General features: G+C 47.6%; 1 protein-coding gene across 1 annotated transcript in view; it reads right to left on the minus strand.

The window, feature by feature from the left end:
- LOC115126216 (laminin subunit alpha-5-like) overlaps positions 1-24,139 on the minus strand; it is a 323,432-nt gene that overhangs the window by 208,127 nt on the left and 91,166 nt on the right. The window contains exons 8-12 of the mRNA XM_065021107.1: positions 13,162-13,280; positions 11,582-11,672; positions 10,909-11,043; positions 10,031-10,096; positions 9,315-9,455 (exon numbers count right to left, since the gene is read on the minus strand). Of these exons, the coding sequence (XP_064877179.1) occupies positions 9,315-9,455; positions 10,031-10,096; positions 10,909-11,043; positions 11,582-11,672; positions 13,162-13,280 (552 nt within the window). The remainder of the gene's footprint in view (positions 1-9,314; positions 9,456-10,030; positions 10,097-10,908; positions 11,044-11,581; positions 11,673-13,161; positions 13,281-24,139) is intronic.

Consider the following 24,139-nt stretch of genomic DNA (forward strand, 5'->3'; position numbering starts at 1 on the left):
GTCTCTCTGGGTGGTATCTAGTGTATAGTCTCTCTGGATGGTATCTAGTGTATAGTCTCTCTGGGTGGTATCTAGTGTATAGTCTCTCTGGGTGGTATCTAGTGTATAGTCTCTCTGGGTGGTATCTAGTGTGTATCTCTGGTTGGTATCTAGTGTATAGTCTCTCTGGGTGGTATCTAGTGTATAGTATCTCTGGGTGGTATCTAGTGTATAGTCTCTCTGGGTGGTATCTAGTGTATATCTCTGGGTGGTATCTAGTGTATTGTTTCTCTGGGTGGTATCTAGTGTATAGTCTCTCTGGGTGGTATCTAGTGTATATCTCTGGGTGGTATCTAGTGTATAGTCTCTCTGGGTGGTATCTAGTGTTTAGTCTCTCTGGGTGGTATCTAGTGTATAGTCTCTCTGGGTGGTATCTAGTGTATAGTCTCTCTGGGTGGTATCTAGTGTATAGTCTCTCTGGTTGGTATCTAGTGTATAGTCTCTCCGGGTGGTATCTAGTGTATAGTCTCTCTGGGTGGTATCTAGTGTATAGTCTCTCTGGGTGGTATCTAGTGTATAGTCTCTCTGGGTGGTATCTAGTGTATAGTCTCTCTGGGTGGTATCTAGTGTATAGTCTCTATGGGTGGTATCTAGTGTATAGTCTCTTTGGATGGTATCTAGTGTATAGTCTTTCTGGGTGGTATCTAGTGTATAGTCTCTCTGGGTAATATATATTGTGTATAGTCTCTCTGGGTGGTACCTAGTGTATAGTCTCTCTGGGTGGTACCTAGTGTATAGTCTCTCTGGGTGGTATCTAGTGTATAGTCTCTCTGGGTGGTATCTAGTGTATAGTCTCTCTGGGTGGTATCTAGTGTATAGTCTCTCTGGGTGGTATCTAGTTATAGTCTCTCTGGTGGTATCTAGTTATAGTCTCACTGGGTGGTATCTAGTGTATAGTCTCTCTGGGTGGTATCTAGTGTATAGTCTCTCTGGATGGTATCTAGTGTATAGTCTCTCTGGGTGGTATCTAGTGTATAGTCTCTCTGGGTGGTATCTAGTGTATAGTCTCTCTGGGTGGTATCTAGTGTGTATCTCTGGTTGGTATCTAGTGTATAGTCTCTCTGGGTGGTATCTAGTGTATAGTCTCTCTGGGTGGTATCTAGTGTATAGTCTCTCTGGGTGGTATCTAGTGTATAGTCTCTGGGTGGTATCTAGTGTATAGTCTGTCTGGCTGGTATCTAGTGTATAGTCTCTCTGGGTGGTATCTAGTGTATAGTCTCTCTGGGTGGTATCTAGTGTATAGTCTCTCCGGGTGGTATCTAGTGTATAGTCTCTCTGGGTGGTATCTAGTGTATAGTCTCTATGGGTGGTATCTAGTGTATAGTCTCTCCGGGTGGTATCTAGTGTATAGTCTCTCTGAGTGGTATCTAGTGTATAGTCTCTCTGGGTGGTATCTAGTGTATATCTCTGGTTGGTATCTAGTGTATAGTCTCTCTGGGTGGTATATAGTGTATATCTCTGGGTGGTATCTAGTGCATAGTCTCTCTGGGTGGTGTCTAGTGTATAGTCTCTCTGGGTGGTGTCTAGTGTATAGTCTCTCTGGGTGGTATCTAGTGTATAGTCTCTCTGGGTGGTATCTAATGTATAGTCTCTCTGGGTGGTATCTAGTGTATATCTCTGGTTGGTATCTAGTGTATAGTCTCTTTGGGTGGTATCTAGTGTATATCTCTGGTTGGTATCTAGTGTATAGTCTCTCTGGGCGGTATCTAGTGTATATCTCTGGGTGGTATCTAGTGTAGTCTCTCTGGGTGGTATCTAGTGTATAGTCTCTCTGGGTGGTATATAGTGTATATCTCTGGGTGGTATCTAGTGTATAGTCTCTCTGGGTGGTATCTAGTGTATATCTCTCTGGGTGGTATCTAGTTATAGTCTCTCTGGGTGGTATCTAGTGTATAGTCTCTCTGGGTGGTATCTAGTGTATAGTCTCTCTGGGTGGTATGTAGTGTATAGTCTCTCTGGGTGGTATCTAGTGTATAGTCTATATGGGTGGTATCTAGTGTATTGTTTCTCTGGGTGGTATCTAGTGTATAGTCTCTCTGGGTGGTATCTAGTGTATATCTCTGGGTGGTATCTAGTGTATTGTTTCTCTGGGTGGTATCTAGTGTATAGTCTCTCTGGGTGGTATCTAGTGTATATCTCTGGGTGGTATCTAGTGTATAGTCTCTCTGGGTGGTATCTAGTGTTTAGTCTCTCTGGGAGGTATCTAGTGTATAGTCTCTCTGAGTGGTATCTAGTGTATAGTCTCTCTGGGTGGTATGTAGTGTATAGTCTCTCTGGGTGGTATCTAGTGTATAGTCTATATGGGTGGTATCTAGTGTATAGTCTCTCTGGGTGGTATCTAGTGTATAGTCTATATGGGTGGTATCTAGTGTATAGTCTCTCTGGGTGGTATCTAGTGTATAGTCTCTCTGGGTGGTATCTAGTGTATAGTCTCTCTGGGTGGTATCTAGTGTATAGTCTCTCTGGGTGGTATCTAGTGTATAGTCTCTATGGGTGGTATCTAGTGTATAGTCTCTTTGGATGGTATCTAGTGTATAGTCTTTCTGGGTGGTATCTAGTGTATAGTCTCTCTGGGTAATATATATTGTGTATAGTCTCTCTGGGTGGTACCTAGTGTATAGTCTCTCTGGGTGGTACCTAGTGTATAGTCTCTCTGGGTGGTATCTAGTGTATAGTCTCTCTGGGTGGTATCTAGTGTATAGTCTCTCTGGGTGGTATCTAGTGTATAGTCTCTTTGGGTGGTATCTAGTGTATAGTCTCTTTGGGTGGTATCTAGTGTATAGTCTTTCTGGGTGGTATCTAGTGTATAGTCTCTCTGGGTAATATATATTGTGTATAGTCTCTCTGGGTGGTACCTAGTGTATAGTCTCTCTGGGTGGTACCTAGTGTATAGTCTCTCTGGGTGGTATCTAGTGTATAGTCTCTCTGGGTGGTATCTAGTGTATAGTCTCTCTGGGTGGTATCTAGTGTATAGTCTCTCTGGATGGTATCTAGTGTATAGTCTCTCTGGGTGGTATCTAGTGTATAGTCTCTCTGGGTGGTATCTAGTGTATAGTCTCTCTGGGTGGTATCTAGTGTATAGTCTCTCTGGGTGGTATCTAGTGTATAGTCTCTATGGGTGGTATCTAGTGTATAGTCTCTTTGGATGGTATCTAGTGTATAGTCTTTCTGGGTGGTATCTAGTGTATAGTCTCTCTGGGTAATATATATTGTGTATAGTCTCTCTGGGTGGTACCTAGTGTATAGTCTCTCTGGGTGGTACCTAGTGTATAGTCTCTCTGGGTGGTATCTAGTGTATAGTCTCTCTGGGTGGTATCTAGTGTATAGTCTCTCTGGGTGGTATCTAGTGTATAGTCTCTCTGGGTGGTATCTAGTTATAGTCTCTCTGGTGGTATCTAGTTATAGTCTCACTGGGTGGTATCTAGTGTATAGTCTCTCTGGGTGGTATCTAGTGTATAGTCTCTCTGGATGGTATCTAGTGTATAGTCTCTCTGGGTGGTATCTAGTGTATAGTCTCTCTGGGTGGTATCTAGTGTATAGTCTCTGGGTGGTATCTAGTGTGTATCTCTGGTTGGTATCTAGTGTATAGTCTCTCTGGGTGGTATCTAGTGTATAGTATCTCTGGGTGGTATCTAGTGTATAGTCTCTCTGGGTGGTATCTAGTGTATAGTCTCTCTGGGTGGTATCTAGTGTATAGTCTCTGGGTGGTATCTAGTGTATAGTCTGTCTGGCTGGTATCTAGTGTATAGTCTCTCTGGGTGGTATCTAGTGTATAGTCTCTCTGGGTGGTATCTAGTGTATAGTCTCTCCGGGTGGTATCTAGTGTATAGTCTCTCTGGGTGGTATCTAGTGTATAGTCTCTATGGGTGGTATCTAGTGTATAGTCTCTCCGGTGGTATCTAGTGTATAGTCTCTCTGAGTGGTATCTAGTGTATAGTCTCTCTGGGTGGTATCTAGTGTATATCTCTGGTTGGTATCTAGTGTATAGTCTCTCTGGGTGGTATATAGTGTATATCTCTGGGTGGTATCTAGTGCATAGTCTCTCTGGGTGGTGTCTAGTGTATAGTCTCTCTGGGTGGTGTCTAGTGTATAGTCTCTCTGGGTGGTATCTAGTGTATAGTCTCTCTGGGTGGTATCTAATGTATAGTCTCTCTGGGTGGTATCTAGTGTATATCTCTGGTTGGTATCTAGTGTATAGTCTCTTTGGGTGGTATCTAGTGTATATCTCTGGTTGGTATCTAGTGTATAGTCTCTCTGGGCGGTATCTAGTGTATATCTCTGGGTGGTATCTAGTGTAGTCTCTCTGGGTGGTATCTAGTGTATAGTCTCTCTGGGTGGTATATAGTGTATATCTCTGGGTGGTATCTAGTGTATAGTCTCTCTGGGTGGTATCTAGTGTATATCTCTCTGGGTGGTATCTAGTTATAGTCTCTCTGGGTGGTATCTAGTGTATAGTCTCTCTGGGTGGTATCTAGTGTATAGTCTCTCTGGGTGGTATGTAGTGTATAGTCTCTGGGTGGTATCTAGTGTATAGTCTATATGGGTGGTATCTAGTGTATTGTTTCTCTGGGTGGTATCTAGTGTATAGTCTCTCTGGGTGGTATCTAGTGTATATCTCTGGGTGGTATCTAGTGTATTGTTTCTCTGGGTGGTATCTAGTGTATAGTCTCTCTGGGTGGTATCTAGTGTATATCTCTGGGTGGTATCTAGTGTATAGTCTCTCTGGGTGGTATCTAGTGTTTAGTCTCTGGGTGGTATCTAGTGTATAGTCTCTCTGAGTGGTATCTAGTGTATAGTCTCTGGGTGGTATGTAGTGTATAGTCTCTCTGGGTGGTATCTAGTGTATAGTCTATATGGGTGGTATCTAGTGTATAGTCTCTCTGGGTGGTATCTAGTGTATAGTCTATATGGGTGGTATCTAGTGTATAGTCTCTCTGGGTGGTATCTAGTGTATAGTCTCTCTGGGTGGTATCTAGTGTATAGTCTCTCTGGGTGGTATCTAGTGTATAGTCTCTCTGGGTGGTATCTAGTGTATAGTCTCTATGGGTGGTATCTAGTGTATAGTCTCTTTGGATGGTATCTAGTGTATAGTCTTTCTGGGTGGTATCTAGTGTATAGTCTCTCTGGGTAATATATTGTGTATAGTCTCTCTGGGTGGTACCTAGTGTATAGTCTCTCTGGGTGGTACCTAGTGTATAGTCTCTCTGGGTGGTATCTAGTGTATAGTCTCTCTGGGTGGTATCTAGTGTATAGTCTCTCTGGGTGGTATCTAGTGTATAGTCTCTTTGGGTGGTATCTAGTGTATAGTCTTTCTGGGTGGTATCTAGTGTATAGTCTCTCTGGGTAATATATATTGTGTATAGTCTCTCTGGGTGGTACCTAGTGTATAGTCTCTCTGGGTGGTATCTAGTGTATAGTCTCTCTGGGTGGTATCTAGTGTATAGTCTCTCTGGGTGGTATCTAGTTATAGTCTCTCTGGTGGTATCTAGTTATAGTCTCACTGGGTGGTATCTAGTGTATAGTCTCTCTGGGTGGTATCTAGTGTATAGTCTCTCTGGATGGTATCTAGTGTATAGTCTCTCTGGGTGGTATCTAGTGTATAGTCTCTCTGGGTGGTATCTAGTGTATAGTCTCTCTGGGTGGTATCTAGTGTGTATCTCTGGTTGGTATCTAGTGTATAGTCTCTCTGGGTGGTATCTAGTGTATAGTATCTCTGGGTGGTATCTAGTGTATAGTCTCTCTGGGTGGTATCTAGTGTATATCTCTGGGTGGTATCTAGTGTATTGTTTCTCTGGGTGGTATCTAGTGTATAGTCTCTCTGGGTGGTATCTAGTGTATATCTCTGGGTGGTATCTAGTGTATAGTCTCTCTGGGTGGTATCTAGTGTTTAGTCTCTCTGGGTGGTATCTAGTGTATAGTCTCTCTGGGTGGTATCTAGTGTATAGTCTCTCTGGGTGGTATGTAGTGTATAGTCTCTCTGGGTGGTATCTAGTGTATAGTCTATATGGGTGGTATCTAGTGTATAGTCTCTCTGGGTGGTATCTAGTGTATTGTTTCTCTGGGTGGTATCTAGTGTATATCTCTGGGTGGTATCTAGTGTATTGTTTCTCTGGGTGGTATCTAGTGTATAGTCTCTCTGGGTGGTATCTAGTGTATATCTCTGGGTGGTATCTAGTGTATAGTCTCTCTGGGTGGTACCTAGTGTATAGTCTCTCTGGGTGGTGTCTAGTGTATAGTCTCTCTGGGTGGTATCTAGTGTATTGTTTCTCTGGGTGGTATCTAGTGTATAGTCTCTCTGGGTGGTATCTAGTGTATATCTCTGGGTGGTATCTAGTGTATTGTCTCTCTGGGTGGTATCTAGTGTATATCTCTGGTTGGTATCTAGTGTATAGTCTCTCTGGGTGGTATCTAGTGTATAGTCTCTCTGGGTGGTATCTAGTGTATAGTCTCTCCGGGTGGTATCTAGTGTATAGTCTCTCTGGGTGGTATCTAGTGTATAGTCTCTCTGGGTGGTATCTAGTGTATAGTCTCTCTGGGTGGTATCTAGTGTATAGTCTCTCTGGGTGGTATCTAGTGTATAGTCTCTATGGGTGGTATCTAGTGTATAGTCTCTTTGGATGGTATCTAGTGTATAGTCTTTCTGGGTGGTATCTAGTGTATAGTCTCTCTGGGTAATATATATTGTGTATAGTCTCTCTGGGTGGTACCTAGTGTATAGTCTCTCTGGGTGGTACCTAGTGTATAGTCTCTCTGGGTGGTATCTAGTGTATAGTCTCTCTGGGTGGTATCTAGTGTATAGTCTCTCTGGGTGGTATCTAGTGTATAGTCTCTCTGGGTGGTATCTAGTTATAGTCTCTCTGGTGGTATCTAGTTATAGTCTCACTGGGTGGTATCTAGTGTATAGTCTCTCTGGGTGGTATCTAGTGTATAGTCTCTCTGGATGGTATCTAGTGTATAGTCTCTCTGGGTGGTATCTAGTGTATAGTCTCTCTGGGTGGTATCTAGTGTATAGTCTCTCTGGGTGGTATCTAGTGTGTATCTCTGGTTGGTATCTAGTGTATAGTCTCTCTGGGTGGTATCTAGTGTATAGTATCTCTGGGTGGTATCTAGTGTATAGTCTCTCTGGGTGGTATCTAGTGTATAGTCTCTCTGGGTGGTATCTAGTGTATAGTCTCTGGGTGGTATCTAGTGTATAGTCTGTCTGGCTGGTATCTAGTGTATAGTCTCTCTGGGTGGTATCTAGTGTATAGTCTCTCTGGGTGGTATGTAGTGTATAGTCTCTCCGGGTGGTATCTAGTGTATAGTCTCTCTGGGTGGTATCTAGTGTATAGTCTCTATGGGTGGTATCTAGTGTATAGTCTCTCCGGGTGGTATCTAGTGTATAGTCTCTCTGAGTGGTATCTAGTGTATAGTCTCTCTGGGTGGTATCTAGTGTATATCTCTGGTTGGTATCTAGTGTATAGTCTCTCTGGGTGGTATATAGTGTATATCTCTGGGTGGTATCTAGTGCATAGTCTCTGGGTGGTGTCTAGTGTATAGTCTCTGGGTGGTGTCTAGTGTATAGTCTCTCTGGGTGGTATCTAGTGTATAGTCTCTCTGGGTGGTATCTAATGTATAGTCTCTCTGGGTGGTATCTAGTGTATATCTCTGGTTGGTATCTAGTGTATAGTCTCTTTGGGTGGTATCTAGTGTATATCTCTGGTTGGTATCTAGTGTATAGTCTCTCTGGGCGGTATCTAGTGTATATCTCTGGGTGGTATCTAGTGTAGTCTCTCTGGGTGGTATCTAGTGTATAGTCTCTCTGGGTGGTATATAGTGTATATCTCTGGGTGGTATCTAGTGTATAGTCTCTCTGGGTGGTATCTAGTGTATATCTCTCTGGGTGGTATCTAGTTATAGTCTCTCTGGGTGGTATCTAGTGTATAGTCTCTCTGGGTGGTATCTAGTGTATAGTCTCTGGGTGGTATGTAGTGTATAGTCTCTCTGGGTGGTATGTAGTGTATAGTCTCTCTGGGTGGTATCTAGTGTATAGTCTATATGGGTGGTATCTAGTGTATTGTTTCTCTGGGTGGTATCTAGTGTATAGTCTCTCTGGGTGGTATCTAGTGTATATCTCTGGGTGGTATCTAGTGTATTGTTTCTCTGGGTGGTATCTAGTGTATAGTCTCTCTGGGTGGTATCTAGTGTATATCTCTGGGTGGTATCTAGTGTATAGTCTCTCTGGGTGGTATCTAGTGTTTAGTCTCTCTGGGTGGTATCTAGTGTATAGTCTCTCTGAGTGGTATCTAGTGTATAGTCTCTCTGGGTGGTATGTAGTGTATAGTCTCTCTGGGTGGTATCTAGTGTATAGTCTATATGGGTGGTATCTAGTGTATAGTCTCTCTGGGTGGTATCTAGTGTATTGTTTCTCTGGGTGGTATCTAGTGTATAGTCTCTCTGGGTGGTATCTAGTGTATATCTCTGGGTGGTATCTAGTGTATAGTCTCTCTGGGTGGTATCTAGTGTATTGTTTCTCTGGGTGGTATCTAGTGTATAGTCTCTCTGGGTGGTATCTAGTGTATATCTCTGGGTGGTATCTAGTGTATAGTCTCTCTGGGTGGTATCTAGTGTATAGTCTCTCTGGGTGGTGTCTAGTGTATAGTCTCTCTGGGTGGTATCTAGTGTATAGTCTATATGGGTGGTATCTAGTGTATAGTCTCTCTGGGTGGTATCTAGTGTATTGTTTCTCTGGGTGGTATCTAGTGTATAGTCTCTCTGGGTGGTATCTAGTGTATATCTCTGAGTGGTATCTAGTGTATTGTCTCTCTGGGTGGTATCTAGTGTATATCTCTGGTTGGTATCTAGTGTATAGTCTCTCTGGGTGGTATCTAGTGTATAGTCTCTCTGGGTGGTGTCTAGTGTATAGTCTCTCTGGGTGGTATCTAGTGTATAGTCTATCTGGGTGGTCTCTAGTGTATAGTCTCTGGGTGGTATCTAGTGTATATCTCTGTGTGTAGTTATCTAGTGTATAGTCTCTATGGGTGGTATCTAGTGTATAGTCTCTCTGGGTGGTATCTAGTGTATAGTCTCTCTGGGTGGTATCTAGTGTATAGTCCCTCTGGGTGGTATCTAGTGTATATTCTCTCTGGGTGGTATCTAGTGTATAGTCTCTCTGGGTGGTATCTAGTGTATAGTCTCTCTGGTTGGCATCTAGTGTATAGTCTCTCTGGGTGGTATCTAGTGTATAGTCTCTCCGGGTGGTATCTAGTGTAGAGTCTCTCTGGGTGGTATCTTACTCTGGCAGTTGAGTCCGTAGTACCCTGGGACACAGCTGTCACAGTGTTCCCCAGTGAAGCCAGGTTTGCAGATACAGGTACGGGTACGCGGATCAGGACGGCAGGAGTTTCCCTCCGTCCCAGCAGCACTGCACTCACAGTCTACACAGAGACAGAGACAGAGAGACAGAGAGACAGAGACAGAGAGACAGAGACAGACAGAGACAGACAGAGAGACAGAGAGAGAGACAGAGACAGAGAGACAGAGACAGAGAGACAGAGACAGAGAGACAGAGAGAGAGACAGAGACAGAGACAGAGAGAGAGACAGAGAGACAGAGAGACAGAGACAGCGAGACAGAGAGAGAGAGAGACAGAGACAGAGACAGAGACAGAGAGACAGAGACAGAGAGACAGAGACAGAGAGACAGAGAGACAGAGACAGAGAGACAGAGAGAGAGACAGAGACAGAGACACGTACTGTTACTGTAGCCAAGGTTAGACTTGACATTGTTTGCTTCTGCTAATCCCGTCCCCCCATTGGCTATCTCATCAATCCAATAGGGTTTGACGGTCCAACACAAGTAGAGACGTGTACAACGCAGAGAAAATGATTGGTTATAATAACACATGATACCACAGATGGAGAAACATTTTGTCTTGTCTGACTCCGTCGGTATGATTTGTACTATACGTTTTGAATAAATTGAAGAAATAAAATGTATTTAAAAGACTTACTGATGATTTCTCCGGCAGGTTTAGCTTCTCTGTTGCTATTGTTGTTGTTGATGTAGGTTGCTATGGCTGACAGAAACACGCATTAGACAAGTTATAGCAGTAGTCCCCTTGAGAGAGAGTTCTTATCGATCCTGGGCTGCTGTCTATTTCAATAGACATTCTCCACTGAGAATGGTTTTTGTTGTTGTCCAGGACTAGGTTAAATCTGTGTCCAGGGAAACTGTCCCTCACTGGTCATCCCCAAAGCCAATTCCTCCTTTGGTCGTCTTTCCTTCCAGTTCTCTGCTGCCCATGACTGGAACAAACTGAAAAAATCTCTGAAGCTGGAGACTCATATCTCCCTCACTAGCTTTAAGCGCAAGCTGTCAGAGCAGCTCACAGATCACTGCACCTGTACATAGCCCATCTGTAAATAGCCCATCCAATCTACCTCATCCCCATACTGTATTTATTTATTTATCTTGCTCCTTTGCACCCCAGTATCTCTACTTCAACATTCATCTTCTGCCGATCTACCATTCCAGTGTTTAATTGCTATATTATAATTACTTTGCCTATTTATTGCCTTAACTCCCTTATCTTACCTCATTTGCACTCACTGTATATAGACTTTTTGTTTTCTTTTGTTCTACTGTATTATTGACTATGTTTTGTTTACTCCATGTGTAACTCTGTGTTGTTGCATGTGTCGAATTGCTACGCTTTATCTTGGCCAGGTCGCAGTTGCAAATGAGAACTTGTTCTCAACTGGCCTACCTGGTTAAATAAAGGAGAAATCAAATAAAAAGACTACTTCCTGTTTATGCCCTACAACTTTGTACCCAAAGACCTATTTTATGAGAACCATAACAATGATTTTTTTTATTCTGGATACTTACAGTAGCAGTCTGGGAAGTTAATGTATCCCTCAGCACAGGAGTCACAGTTCGCTCCGGTGTAGCTGGGTTTACAGTAACAACGACCCGTCAGATCCTCACAGGTACCATCTGTGAACTCTGACCGGCACACACAGGCTGCAGAGTGGAGGAGGAGGAGGAAGAGGAGGAGAAGGAGGAGGAGGAAGAGGAGAAGGAGGAGGAGGAGGAGAAGGAGGAGGAGGAGGAGAAGGGGGAAGATGAGGAGGAGGAGAAGGAGGAGGAGGAAGAGGAGAAGGAGGAGGAGGAGGAGAAGGAGGAGGAGGATGCGAAGGAGGAGGAGGAGGAGAAGGGGGAAGATGAGGAGGAGGAGAAGAAGAAGGAAGAGGAGGAGGAGAAGGGGGAAGATGAGGAGGAGGAGAAGAAGAAGGAAGAGGAGGAGGAGGAGAAGGAGGAGGAGGGGGAAGAGGAGGTGGCGGAGGAGGAGGAGGAGGAAGAGGAGGAGGAGGGGGAAGATGAGGAAGAGGAGGAGGAGGAGGAGAAGGAGGAGGAGGTGAACGAAGACAATCAACTCTATTAATCTGCTGTCAAGTGTCAAACATCACCATTTTCTTTCCACATAAGTGACTAATTAAATATTATCTTTCAAACACACCAATCAACATGTATTTTAGTTTGAATATAAACTGTCACTCACGGGAGCAGGCCAATGGGGAGTCCAGGGGATGGTCAGGTGATCTGTAGTAGGTGAGGATACAGCGCTCACAGTTGACACCAGCGGTGTGATGCTGGCAGTGGAAAGCAAGATACAATGAGTCAATGACATACAACACAGGATTACAATGAGTCAATGACATACAACACAGGATTACAATGAGTCAATGACACACAACACAGGATTACAATGAGTCAATGACATAAAACACAGGATTACAATGAGTCAATGACACACAACACAGGATTACAATGAGTCAATGACACACAACACAGGATTACAATGAGTCAATGACATACAACACAGGATTACAATGAGTCAATGACATACAACACAGGATTACAATGAGTCAATGACATACAACACAGGATTACAATGAGTCAATGACATACAACACAGGATTACAATGAGTCAATGACATACAACACAGGATTACAATGAGTCAATGACATACAACACAGGATTACAATGAGTCAATGACATACAACACAGATTTATTTTAGGGAGGGTTACTGAGATTTATCTTCAGGATTACAATGAGTCAATGACATACAACACAGGATTACAATGAGTCAATGACACACAACACAGGATTACAATGAGTCAATGACATACAACACATATTTATTTTAGGGGAGGGTTACTGAGATTTATCTTCAGGATTACAATGAGTCAATGACATACAACACAGGATTACAATGAGTCAATGACACACAACACAGGATTACAATGAGTGAATGACATACAACACAGATTTATTTTAGGGGAGGGTTACTGAGATTTATCTTCAGGATTACAATGAGTCAATGACATACAACACAGGATTACAATGAGTCAATGACATACAACACAGATTTATTTTAGGGGATAGTTACTGAGATTTATCTTCAGGATTACAATGAGTTAATGACATACAACACAGATTTATTTTAGGGGATAGTTACTGAGATTTATCTTCAGGATTACAATGAGTCAATGACATACAACACAGATTTATTTTAGGGGAGGGTTACTGAGATTTATCTTCAGGATTACAATGAGTTAATGACATACAACACAAGATACAATGAGTCAATGACACACAACACAGGATTACAATGAGTCAATGACATACAACACAGGATTACAATGAGTCAATGACATACAACACAGGATTACAATGAGTCAATGACATACAACACAGGATTACAATGAGTCAATGACACACAACACAGGATTACAATGAGTCAATGACACACAACACAGGATTACAATGAGTCAATGACATACAACACAGGATTACAATGAGTCGATGACATACAACACAGGATTACAATGAGTCAATGACATACAACACAGGATTACACTCAGCAATGTAGATAAGGACACAATGTAGATTACATGGTGCTGGTGCAATGGAATAGGGAGGCTACACAAAGAAATGTAATGTATTTTGCTAAATTGATAGATTATATTTATTGGTTGAACAAATGTAATTTCACTTGTCTAGGCCATGTCTTTTATCTTCTGTAATCATCTCCTACTGTAAGGAGTAGGTGTTGATAAAAGGGCAGTAGTAATACCTGACACTCCATGCAGACTCCGCCCCCCCTGTACTGTCCCTGGACGTTGATGCTAGCTCTCCTCTGGTCAACCTCGGGGTCGTAGTAACAGCCAAAAGAGTGTTGGTTACAGTTACACGCTGAAAGAAATATGAACAGAAAATAAGGAATCACTCAACCATATCACACAAAGACATTTCGTTTATCAGAGAGTTTGAAACCACACATATGAACGTATGAAACGAGAAACGCCTAGTGGCGGACCCGGGCGCCTGCAAGCTGACTTCTGTCGTCAGTCGGAACGCGTTTCCCTCCGATACGTTGGTTCGGCTGACTCTGTCGTCAGTAGGAACGCGTTTCCCTCCGATACGTTGGTTCGGCTGACTCTGTCGTCAGTAGGAACGCGTTTCCCTCCGATACGTTGGTTCGGCTGACTCTGTCGTCAGTCGGAACGCGTTTCCCTCCGATACGTTGGTTCGGCTGACTCTGTCGTCAGTAGGAACGCGTTTCCCTCCGATACGTTGGTTCGGCTGACTCTGTCGTCAGTCGGAACGCGTTTCCCTCCGATACGATGGTTCGGCTGACTCTGTCGTCAGTCGGAACGCGTTTCCCTCCGATACGTTGGTTCGGCTGACTCTGTCGTCAGTAGGAACGCGTTTTCCCTCCGATACGTTGGTTCGGCGATACGTTGGTTCGGCTGACTCTGTCGTCAGTAGGAACGCGTTTCCCTCCGATACGTTGGTTCGGCTGACTCTGTCGTCAGTCGGAACGCGTTTCCCTCCGATACGTTGGTTCGGCTGACTCTGTCGTCAGTCGGAACGCGTTTCCCTCCGATACGTTGGTTCGTCTGACTCTGTCGTCAGTAGGAACGCGTTTCCCTCCGATCACGTTGGTTCGGCTGACTCTGTCGTCAGTAGGAACGCGTTTTCCCTCCGATACGTTGGTTCGGCGATACGTTGGTTCGGCTGACTCTGTCGTCAGTAGGAACGCGTTTCCCTCCGATACGTTGGTTCGGCTGACTCTGTCGTCAGTAGGAACGCGTTTCCCTCCGATACGTTGGTTGGGCTGACTCTGTCGTCAGTAGGAACGCGTTTCCCTCCGATACGTTGGTTCGGCTGACTCTGTCGTCAGTCGGAACGCGTTTCCCTCCGATACGTTGGTTCGGCGATACGTTGGTTCGGCTGACTCTGTCGTCAGTCGAACGCGTTTCCCTCCCGACGTTGGTTCGCCTGACTCTGTCGTCAGTAGAACGCGTTTCCCTCCGATACGTTGGTTCGGCTGACTCTGTCGTCAGTAGGAACGCGTTTCCCTCCGATACGTTGGTTCGGCTGACTCTGTCGTCAGTCGGAACGCGTTTCCCTCCGATACGTTGGTTCGGCTGACTCTGTCGTCAGTCGGAACGCGTTTCCCTCCGATACGTTGGTTCGGCGATACGTTGGTTAGGCTGACTCTGTCGTCAGTAGGAACGCGTTTCCCTCCGATACGTTGGTTCGGCGATACGTTGGTTCGTCTGACTCTGTCGTCAGTCGGAACGCGTTTCCCTCCGATACGTTGGTTCGGCTGACTCTGTCGTCAGTCGGAACGCGTTTCCCTCCGATACGTTGGTTCGGCGATACGTTGGTTCGGCTGACTCTGTCGTCAGTCGGAACGCGTTTCCCTCCGATACGTTGGTTTGCCTGACTCTGTCGTCAGTAGGAACGCGTTTCCCTCCGATACGTTGGTTCGGCTGACTCTGTCGTCAGTAGGAACGTGTTTCCCTCCGATACGTTGGTTCGGCTGACTCTGTCGTCAGTAGGAACGCGTTTCCCTCCGATACGTTGGTTCGTCTGACTCTGTCGTCAGTAGGAACGCGTTTCCCTCCGATACGTTGGTTCGGCTGACTCTGTCGTCAGTAGGAACGCGTTTTCCCTCCGATACGTTGGTTCGGCGATACGTTGGTTCGGCTGACTCTGTCGTCAGTAGGAACGCGTTTCCCTCCGATACGTTGGTTCGGCTGACTCTGTCGTCAGTAGGAACGCGTTTCCCTCCGATACGTTGGTTGGCCTGACTCTGTCGTCAGTAGGAACGCGTTTCCCTCCGATACGTTGGTTCGGCTGACTCTGTCGTCAGTCGGAACGCGTTTCCCTCCGATACGTTGGTTCGGCTGACTCTGTCGTCAGTCGGAACGCGTTTCCCTCCGATACGTTGGTTCGGCGATACGTTGGTTCGGCTGACTCTGTCGTCAGTCGGAACGCGTTTCCCTCCGATACGTTGGTTCGCCTGACTCTGTCGTCAGTAGGAACGCGTTTCCCTCCGATACGTTGGTTCGGCTGACTCTGTCGTCAGTAGGAACGCGTTTCCCTCCGATACGCTGGTTCGGCTGACTCTGTCGTCAGTCGGAACGCGTTTCCTCCGATACGTTGGTTCGGCTGACTCTGTCGTCAGTCGAACGCGTTTTCCTCCGATACGTTGGTTCGGCGATACGTTGGTTAGGCTGACTCTGTCGTCAGTAGGAACGCGTTTCCCTCCGATACGTTGGTTCGTCTGACTCTGTCGTCAGTAGGAACGCGTTTCCCTCCGATACGTTGGTTCGGCGATACGTTGGTTCGTCTGACTCTGTCGTCAGTCGGAACGCGTTTCCCTCCGATACGTTGGTTCGGCGATACGTTGGTTCGTCTGACTCTGTCGTCAGTCGGAACGCGTTTCCCTCCGATACGTTGGTTCGGCTGACTCTGTCGTCAGTCGGAACGCGTTTCCCTCCGATACGTTGGTTCGGCTGACTCTGTCGTCAGTCGGAACGCGTTTCCCTCCGATACGTTGGTTAGGCTGACTCTGTCGTCAGTCGGAACGTGTTTCCCTCCAATACGTTGGTTCGGCTGACTCTGTCGTCAGTAGGAACGCGTTTCCCTCCGATACGTTGGTTCGGCTGACTCTGTCGTCAGTAGGAACGCGTTTCCCTCCGATACGTTGGTTCGGCTGACTCTGTCGTCAGTAGGAACGCGTTTCCCTCCGATACGTTGGTTCGGCTGACTCTGTCGTCAGTCGGAACGCGTTTCCCTCCGATACGTTGGTTCGGCGATACGTTGGTTCGGCTGACTCTGTCGTCAGTCGGAACGCGTTTCCCTCCGATACGTTGGTTTGCCTGACTCTGTCGTCAGTAGGAACGCGTTTCCCTCCGATACGTTGGTTCGGCTGACTCTGTCGTCAGTAGGAACGTGTTTCCCTCCGATACGTTGGTTCGGCTGACTCTGTCGTCAGTAGGAACGCGTTTCCCTCCGATACGTTGGTTCGGCTGACTCTGTCGTCAGTAGGAACGCGTTTCCCTCCGATACGTTGGTTCGGCTGACTCTGTCGTCAGTCGGAACGCGTTTCCCTCCGATACGATGGTTCGGCTGACTCTGTCGTCAGTCGGAACGCGTTTCCCTCCGATACGTTGGTTCGGCTGACTCTGTCGTCAGTAGGAACGCGTTTTCCCTCCGATACGTTGGTTCGGCGATACGTTGGTTCGGCTGACTCTGTCGTCAGTAGGAACGCGTTTCCCTCCGATACGTTGGTTCGGCTGACTCTGTCGTCAGTCGGAACGCGTTTCCCTCCGATACGTTGGTTCGGCTGACTCTGTCGTCAGTCGGAACGCGTTTCCCTCCGATACGTTGGTTCGTCTGACTCTGTCGTCAGTAGGAACGCGTTTCCCTCCGATACGTTGGTTCGGCTGACTCTGTCGTCAGTAGGAACGCGTTTTCCCTCCGATACGTTGGTTCGGCGATACGTTGGTTCGGCTGACTCTGTCGTCAGTAGGAACGCGTTTCCCTCCGATACGTTGGTTCGGCTGACTCTGTCGTCAGTAGGAACGCGTTTCCCTCCGATACGTTGGTTGGGCTGACTCTGTCGTCAGTAGGAACGCGTTTCCCTCCGATACGTTGGTTCGGCTGACTCTGTCGTCAGTCGGAACGCGTTTCCCTCCGATACGTTGGTTCGGCTGACTCTGTCGTCAGTCGGAACGCGTTTCCCTCCGATACGTTGGTTCGGCGATACGTTGGTTCGGCTGACTCTGTCGTCAGTCGGAACGCGTTTCCCTCCGATACGTTGGTTCGCCTGACTCTGTCGTCAGTAGGAACGCGTTTCCCTCCGATACGTTGGTTCGGCTGACTCTGTCGTCAGTAGGAACGCGTTTCCCTCCGATACGTTGGTTCGGCTGACTCTGTCGTCAGTCGGAACGCGTTTCCTCCGATACGTTGGTTCGGCTGACTCTGTCGTCAGTCGGAACGCGTTTCCCTCCGATACGTTGGTTCGGCGATACGTTGGTTAGGCTGACTCTGTCGTCAGTAGGAACGCGTTTCCCTCCGATACGTTGGTTCGGCGATACGTTGGTTCGTCTGACTCTGTCGTCAGTCGGAACGCGTTTCCCTCCGATACGTTGGTTCGGCTGACTCTGTCGTCAGTCGGAACGCGTTTCCCTCCGATACGTTGGTTCGGCGATACGTTGGTTCGGCTGACTCTGTCGTCAGTCGGAACGCGTTTCCCTCCGATACGTTGGTTTGCCTGACTCTGTCGTCAGTAGGAACGCGTTTCCCTCCGATACGTTGGTTCGGCTGACTCTGTCGTCAGTAGGAACGTGTTTCCCTCCGATACGTTGGTTCGGCTGACTCTGTCGTCAGTAGGAACGCGTTTCCCTCCGATACGTTGGTTCGGCTGACTCTGTCGTCAGTCGGAACGCGTTTCCCTCCGATACGTTGGTTCGTCTGACTCTGTCGTCAGTAGGAACGCGTTTCCCTCCGATACGTTGGTTCGGCTGACTCTGTCGTCAGTAGGAACGCGTTTTCCCTCCGATACGTTGGTTCGGCGATACGTTGGTTCGGCTGACTCTGTCGTCAGTAGGAACGCGTTTCCCTCCGATACGTTGGTTCGGCTGACTCTGTCGTCAGTAGGAACGCGTTTCCCTCCGATACGTTGGTTGGCCTGACTCTGTCGCGTCAGTAGGAACGCGTTTCCCTCCGATACGTTGGTTCGGCTGACTCTGTCGTCAGTCGAACGCGCTTTCCTCCGATACGTTGGTTCGGCTGACTCTGTCGTCAGTCGGAACGCGTTTCCTCCGATACGTTGGTTCGGCGATACGTTGGTTCGGCTGACTCTGTCGTCAGTCGGAACGCGTTTCCCTCCGATACGTTGGTTCGCCTGACTCTGTCGTCAGTAGGAACGCGTTTCCCTCCGAGCACGTTGGTTCGGCTGACTCTGTCGTCAGTAGGAACGCGTTTCCCTCCGATACGTTGGTTCGGCTGACTCTGTCGTCAGTCGGAACGCGTTTCCTCCGATACGTTGGTTCGGCTGACTCTGTCGTCAGTCGGAACGCGTTTCCCTCCGATACGTTGGTTCGGCGATACGTTGGTTAGGCTGACTCTGTCGTCAGTAGGAACGCGTTTCCCTCCGATACGTTGGTTCGTCTGACTCTGTCGCCAGTAGGAACGCGTTTCCTCCGATACGTTGGTTCGGCGATACGTTGGTTCGTCTGACTCTGTCGTCAGTCGGAACGCGTTTCCCTCCGTCACGTTGGTTCGGGCGACACGTTGGTTCGTCTGACTCTGTCGTCAGTCGGAACGCGTTTCCCTCCGATACGTTGGTTCGGCTGACTCTGTCGTCAGTCGGAACGCGTTTCCTCCGATACGTTGGTTCGGCTGACTCTGTCGTCAGTCGGAACGCGTTTCCTCCGATACGTTGGTTAGGCTGACTCTGTCGTCAGTCGGAACGTGTTTCCTCCAATACGTTGGTTCGGCTGACTCTGTCGTCAGTAGGAACGCGTTTCCCTCCGATACGTTGGTTCGGCTGACTCTGTCGTCAGTAGGAACGCGTTTCCCTCCGATACGTTGGTTCGGCTGACTCTGTCGTCAGTAGGAACGCGTTTCCCTCCGATACGTTGGTTCGGCTGACTCTGTCGTCAGTCGAACGCGTTTCCCTCGATACGTTGGTTCGGCGATACGTTGGTTCGCTGACTCTGTCGTCAGTCGGAACGCGTTTCCCTCCGATACGTTGGTTTGCCTGACTCTGTCGTCAGTAGGAACGCGTTTCCCTCCGATACGTTGGTTCGGCTGACTCTGTCGTCAGTAGGAACGTGTTTCCCTCCGATACGTTGGTTCGGCTGACTCTGTCGTCAGTAGGAACGCGTTTCCCTCCGATACGTTGGTTGGCTGACTCTGTCGTCAGTCGGAACGCGTTTCCTCCGATACGTTGGTTCGTCTGACTCTGTCGTCAGTAGGAACGTTTCCCTCCGATACGTTGGTTCGGCTGACTCTGTCGTCAGTAGGAACGCGTTTTCCCTCCGATACGTTGGTTCGGCGATACGTTGGTTCGGCTGACTCTGTCGTCAGTAGGAACGCGTTTCCCTCCGATACGTTGGTTCGGCTGACTCTGTCGTCAGTAGGAACGCGTTTCCCTCCGATACGTTGGTTGGCCTGACTCTGTCGTCAGTAGGAACGCGTTTCCCTCCGATACGTTGGTTCGGCTGACTCTGTCGTCAGTCGGAACGCGTTTCCCTCCGATACGTTGGTTCGGCTGACTCTGTCGTCAGTCGGAACGCGTTTCCCTCCGATACGTTGGTTCGGCGATACGTTGGTTCGGCTGACTCTGTCGTCAGTCGGAACGCGTTTCCCTCCGATACGTTGGTTCGCCTGACTCTGTCGTCAGTAGGAACGCGTTTCCCTCCGATACGTTGGTTCGGCTGACTCTGTCGTCAGTAGGAACGCGTTTCCCTCCGATACGTTGGTTCGGCTGACTCTGTCGTCAGTCGGAACGCGTTTCCCTCCGATACGTTGGTTCGGCTGACTCTGTCGTCAGTCGGAACGCGTTTCCCTCCGATACGTTGGTTCGGCGATACGTTGGTTAGGCTGACTCTGTCGTCAGTAGGAACGCGTTTCCCTCCGATACGTTGGTTCGTCTGACTCTGTCGTCAGTAGGAACGCGTTTCCCTCCGATACGTTGGTTCGGCGATACGTTGGTTCGTCTGACTCTGTCGTCAGTCGGAACGCGTTTCCCTCCGATACGTTGGTTCGGCGATACGTTGGTTCGTCTGACTCTGTCGTCAGTCGGAACGCGTTTCCCTCCGATACGTTGGTTCGGCTGACTCTGTCGTCAGTCGGAACGCGTTTCCCTCCGATACGTTGGTTCGGCTGACTCTGTCGTCAGTCGGAACGCGTTTCCCTCCGATACGTTGGTTAGGCTGACTCTGTCGTCAGTCGGAACGTGTTTCCCTCCAATACGTTGGTTCGGCTGACTCTGTCGTCAGTAGGAACGCGTTTCCCTCCGATACGTTGGTTCGGCTGACTCTGTCGTCAGTAGGAACGCGTTTCCCTCCGATACGTTGGTTCGGCTGACTCTGTCGTCAGTAGGAACGCGTTTCCCTCCGATACGTTGGTTCGGCTGACTCTGTCGTCAGTCGGAACGCGTTTCCCTCCGATACGTTGGTTCGGCTGACTCTGTCGTCAGTCGGGAACGCGTTTCCCTCCGATACGTTGGTTCGTCTGACTCTGTCGTCAGTAGGAACGCGTTTCCCTCCGATACGTTGGTTCGGCTGACTCTGTCGTCAGTCGGAACGCGTTTCCCTCCGATACGTTGGTTCGGCGATACGTTGGTTAGGCTGACTCTGTCGTCAGTAGGAACGCGTTTCCCTCCGATACGTTGGTTCGTCTGACTCTGTCGTCAGTAGGAACGCGTTTCCCTCCGATACGTTGGTTCGGCGATACGTTGGTTCGTCTGACTCTGTCGTCAGTCGGAACGCGTTTCCCTCCGATACGTTGGTTCGGCGATACGTTGGTTCGTCTGACTCTGTCGTCAGTCGGAACGCGTTTCCCTCCGATACGTTGGTTCGGCTGACTCTGTCGTCAGTCGGAACGCGTTTCCCTCCGATACGTTGGTTCGGCTGACTCTGTCGTCAGTCGGAACGCGTTTCCCTCCGATACGTTGGTTAGGCTGACTCTGTCGTCAGTCGGAACGCGTTTCCCTCCGATACGTTGGTTAGGCTGACTCTGTCGTCAGTAGGAACGCGTTTCCCTCCGATACGTTGGTTCGGCTGACTCTGTCGTCAGTCGGAACGCGTTTCCCTCCGATACGTTGGTTCGGCTGACTCTGTCGTCAGTCGGAACGCGTTTCCCTCCGAGCACGTTGGTTCGCCTGACTCTGTCGTCAGTCGGAACGCGTTTCCCTCCGATACGTTGGTTCGCCTGACTCTGTCGTCAGTAGGAACGCGTTTCCCTCCGATACGTTGGTTCGGCTGACTCTGTCGTCAGTCGGAACGCGTTTCCCTCCGATACGTTGGTTCGGCTGACTCTGTCGTCAGTAGGAACGCGTTTCCCTCCGATACGTTGGTTCGGCTGACTCTGTCGTCAGTAGGAACGCGTTTCCCTCCGATACGTTGGTTCGGCTGACTCTGTCGTCAGTAGGAACGCGTTTCCCTCCGATACGTTGGTTCGGCTGACTCTGTCGTCAGTCGGAACGCGTTTCCCTCCGATACGTTGGTTCGGCTGACTCTGTCGTCAGTCGGAACGCGTTTCCCTCCGATACGTTGGTTCGGCTGACTCTGTCGTCAGTCGGAACGCGTTTCCCTCCGATACGTTGGTTCGGCTGACTCTGTCGTCAGTCGGAACGCGTTTCCCTCCGATACGTTGGTTCGCCTGACTCTGTCGTCAGTAGGAACGCGTTTCCCTCCGATACGTTGGTTCGGCTGACTCTGTCGTCAGTAGGAACGCGTTTCCCTCCGATACGTTGGTTCGGCTGACTCTGTCGTCAGTAGGAACGCGTTTCCCTCCGATACGTTGGTTCGGCTGACTCTGTCGACAGTAGGAACGCGTTTCCCTCCGATACGTTGGTTCGGCTGACTCTGTCGTCAGTAGGAACGCGTTTCCCTCCGATACGTTGGTTCGGCTGACTTCTGGGTTAAGCGAGCAGTGTGTTAAGAAGCAGCGTGGTTTGGCGGGTCATGCTTCGTAAGGATCGCAACTATTAATAAAAACAAAATATATTAAAAAATAGATATAGATTTAAATAGATTTACAGACCCATCTCATCCCAACCAAAGCTATAATTTACAGACCCGTCTCATCCCAACCAAAGCTATCATTTACAGACCCGTCTCATCCCAACCAAAGCTATCATTTACAGACCCGTCTCATCCCAACCAAAGCTATCATTTACAGACCCGTCTCATCCCAACCAAAGCTATCATTTACAGACCCATCTCATCCCAACCAAAGCTATCATTTACAGACCCATCTCATCCCAACCAAAGCTATCATTTACAGACCCGTCTCATCCCAACCAAAGCTATCATTTACAGACCCGTCTCATCCCAACCAAAGCTATCATTTACAGACCCGTCTCATCCCAAGCAAAACTATCATTTACAGACCCATCTCATCCCAACCAAAGCTATAATTTACAGACCCTCTCATCCCAACCAAAGCTATCATTTACAGACCCCTCTCATCCCAACCAAAGCTATCATTTACAGACCCCTCTCATCCCAACCAAAGCTATCATTTACAGACCCATCTCATCCCAACCAAAGCTATCATTTACAGACCCGTCTCATCCCAACCAAAGCTATCATTTACAGACCCATCTCATCCCAACCAAAGCTATCATTTACAGACCCATCTCATCCCAACCAAAGCTATCATTTACAGACCCGTCTCATCCCAGCCAAAGCTATCATTTACAGACCCGTCTCATCCCAACCAAAGCTATCATTTACAGACCCGTCTCATCCCAACCAAAGCTATGATTTACAGACCCATTTCAATTCAGTCAATTCAGGAAGTAAACAGACTTTGAGGAAGTAAACTGACCTCCTGAATTTAAATGGAATTGACCCCAACCCTGGTTCTCAGGGACCTCTTATGAACCAAAGGTTTTAGATAGAGGAACCTTTATACTGAGATGGATGGAGTTGGAAGAAACACTGTAGCTACAAGCATCCTTCTGGCTTTTCTCACTGCTGCCTTTCCCACAGATGTTCTGTTGTCACATAGTCGGAGCAGGAACTATACCAGACCATATCAACAAGACTGAACTATACCAGACCATATCAACAAGACTGAACCATACCAGACCATATCAACAAGACTGAACTATACCAGACCATATCAACAAGACTGAACCATACCAGACCATATCAACAAGACTGAACCATATCAACAAGACTGAATCATACCAGACCATATCAACAAGACTGAACCATACCAGACCATATCAACAAGACTGAACCATACCAGACCATATCAACAAGACTGAACTATACCAGACCATATCAACAAGACTGAACCATACCAGACTATATCAACAAGACTGAACCATACCAGACTATATCAACAAGACTGAACCATACCAGACCATATCAACAAGACTGAACCATATCAACAAGACTGAATCATACCAGACCATATCAACAAGACTGAACCATACCAGACCATATCAACAAGACTGAACTATACCAGACCATATCAACAAGACTGAACCATACCAGACCATATCAACAAGACTGAACCATACCAGACCATATCAACAAGACTGAACCATACCAGACCATATCAACAAGGCTGAACCATACCAGACCATATCAACAAGACTGAATCATACCAGACCATATCAACAAGACTGAACCATACCAGACCATATCAACAAGGCTGAACCATACCAGACCATATCAACAAGACTGAACCATACCAGACTATATCAACAAGACTGAACCATACCAGACCATATCAACAAGACTGAACCATATCAACAAGACTGAATCATACCAGACCATATCAACAAGACTGAACCATACCAGACCATATCAACAAGACTGAACTATACCAGACCATATCAACAAGACTGAACCATACCAGACCATATCAACAAGACTGAACCATACCAGACCATATCAACAAGACTGAACCATATCAACAAGACTGAATCATACCAGACCATATCAACAAGACTGAACCATACCAGACCATATCAACAAGACTGAACTATACCAGACCATATCAAC

This window comes from Oncorhynchus nerka, linkage group LG7 (assembly GCF_034236695.1).
Source record: "Oncorhynchus nerka isolate Pitt River linkage group LG7, Oner_Uvic_2.0, whole genome shotgun sequence".
Classification (NCBI taxonomy): domain Eukaryota; kingdom Metazoa; phylum Chordata; class Actinopteri; order Salmoniformes; family Salmonidae; genus Oncorhynchus; species Oncorhynchus nerka.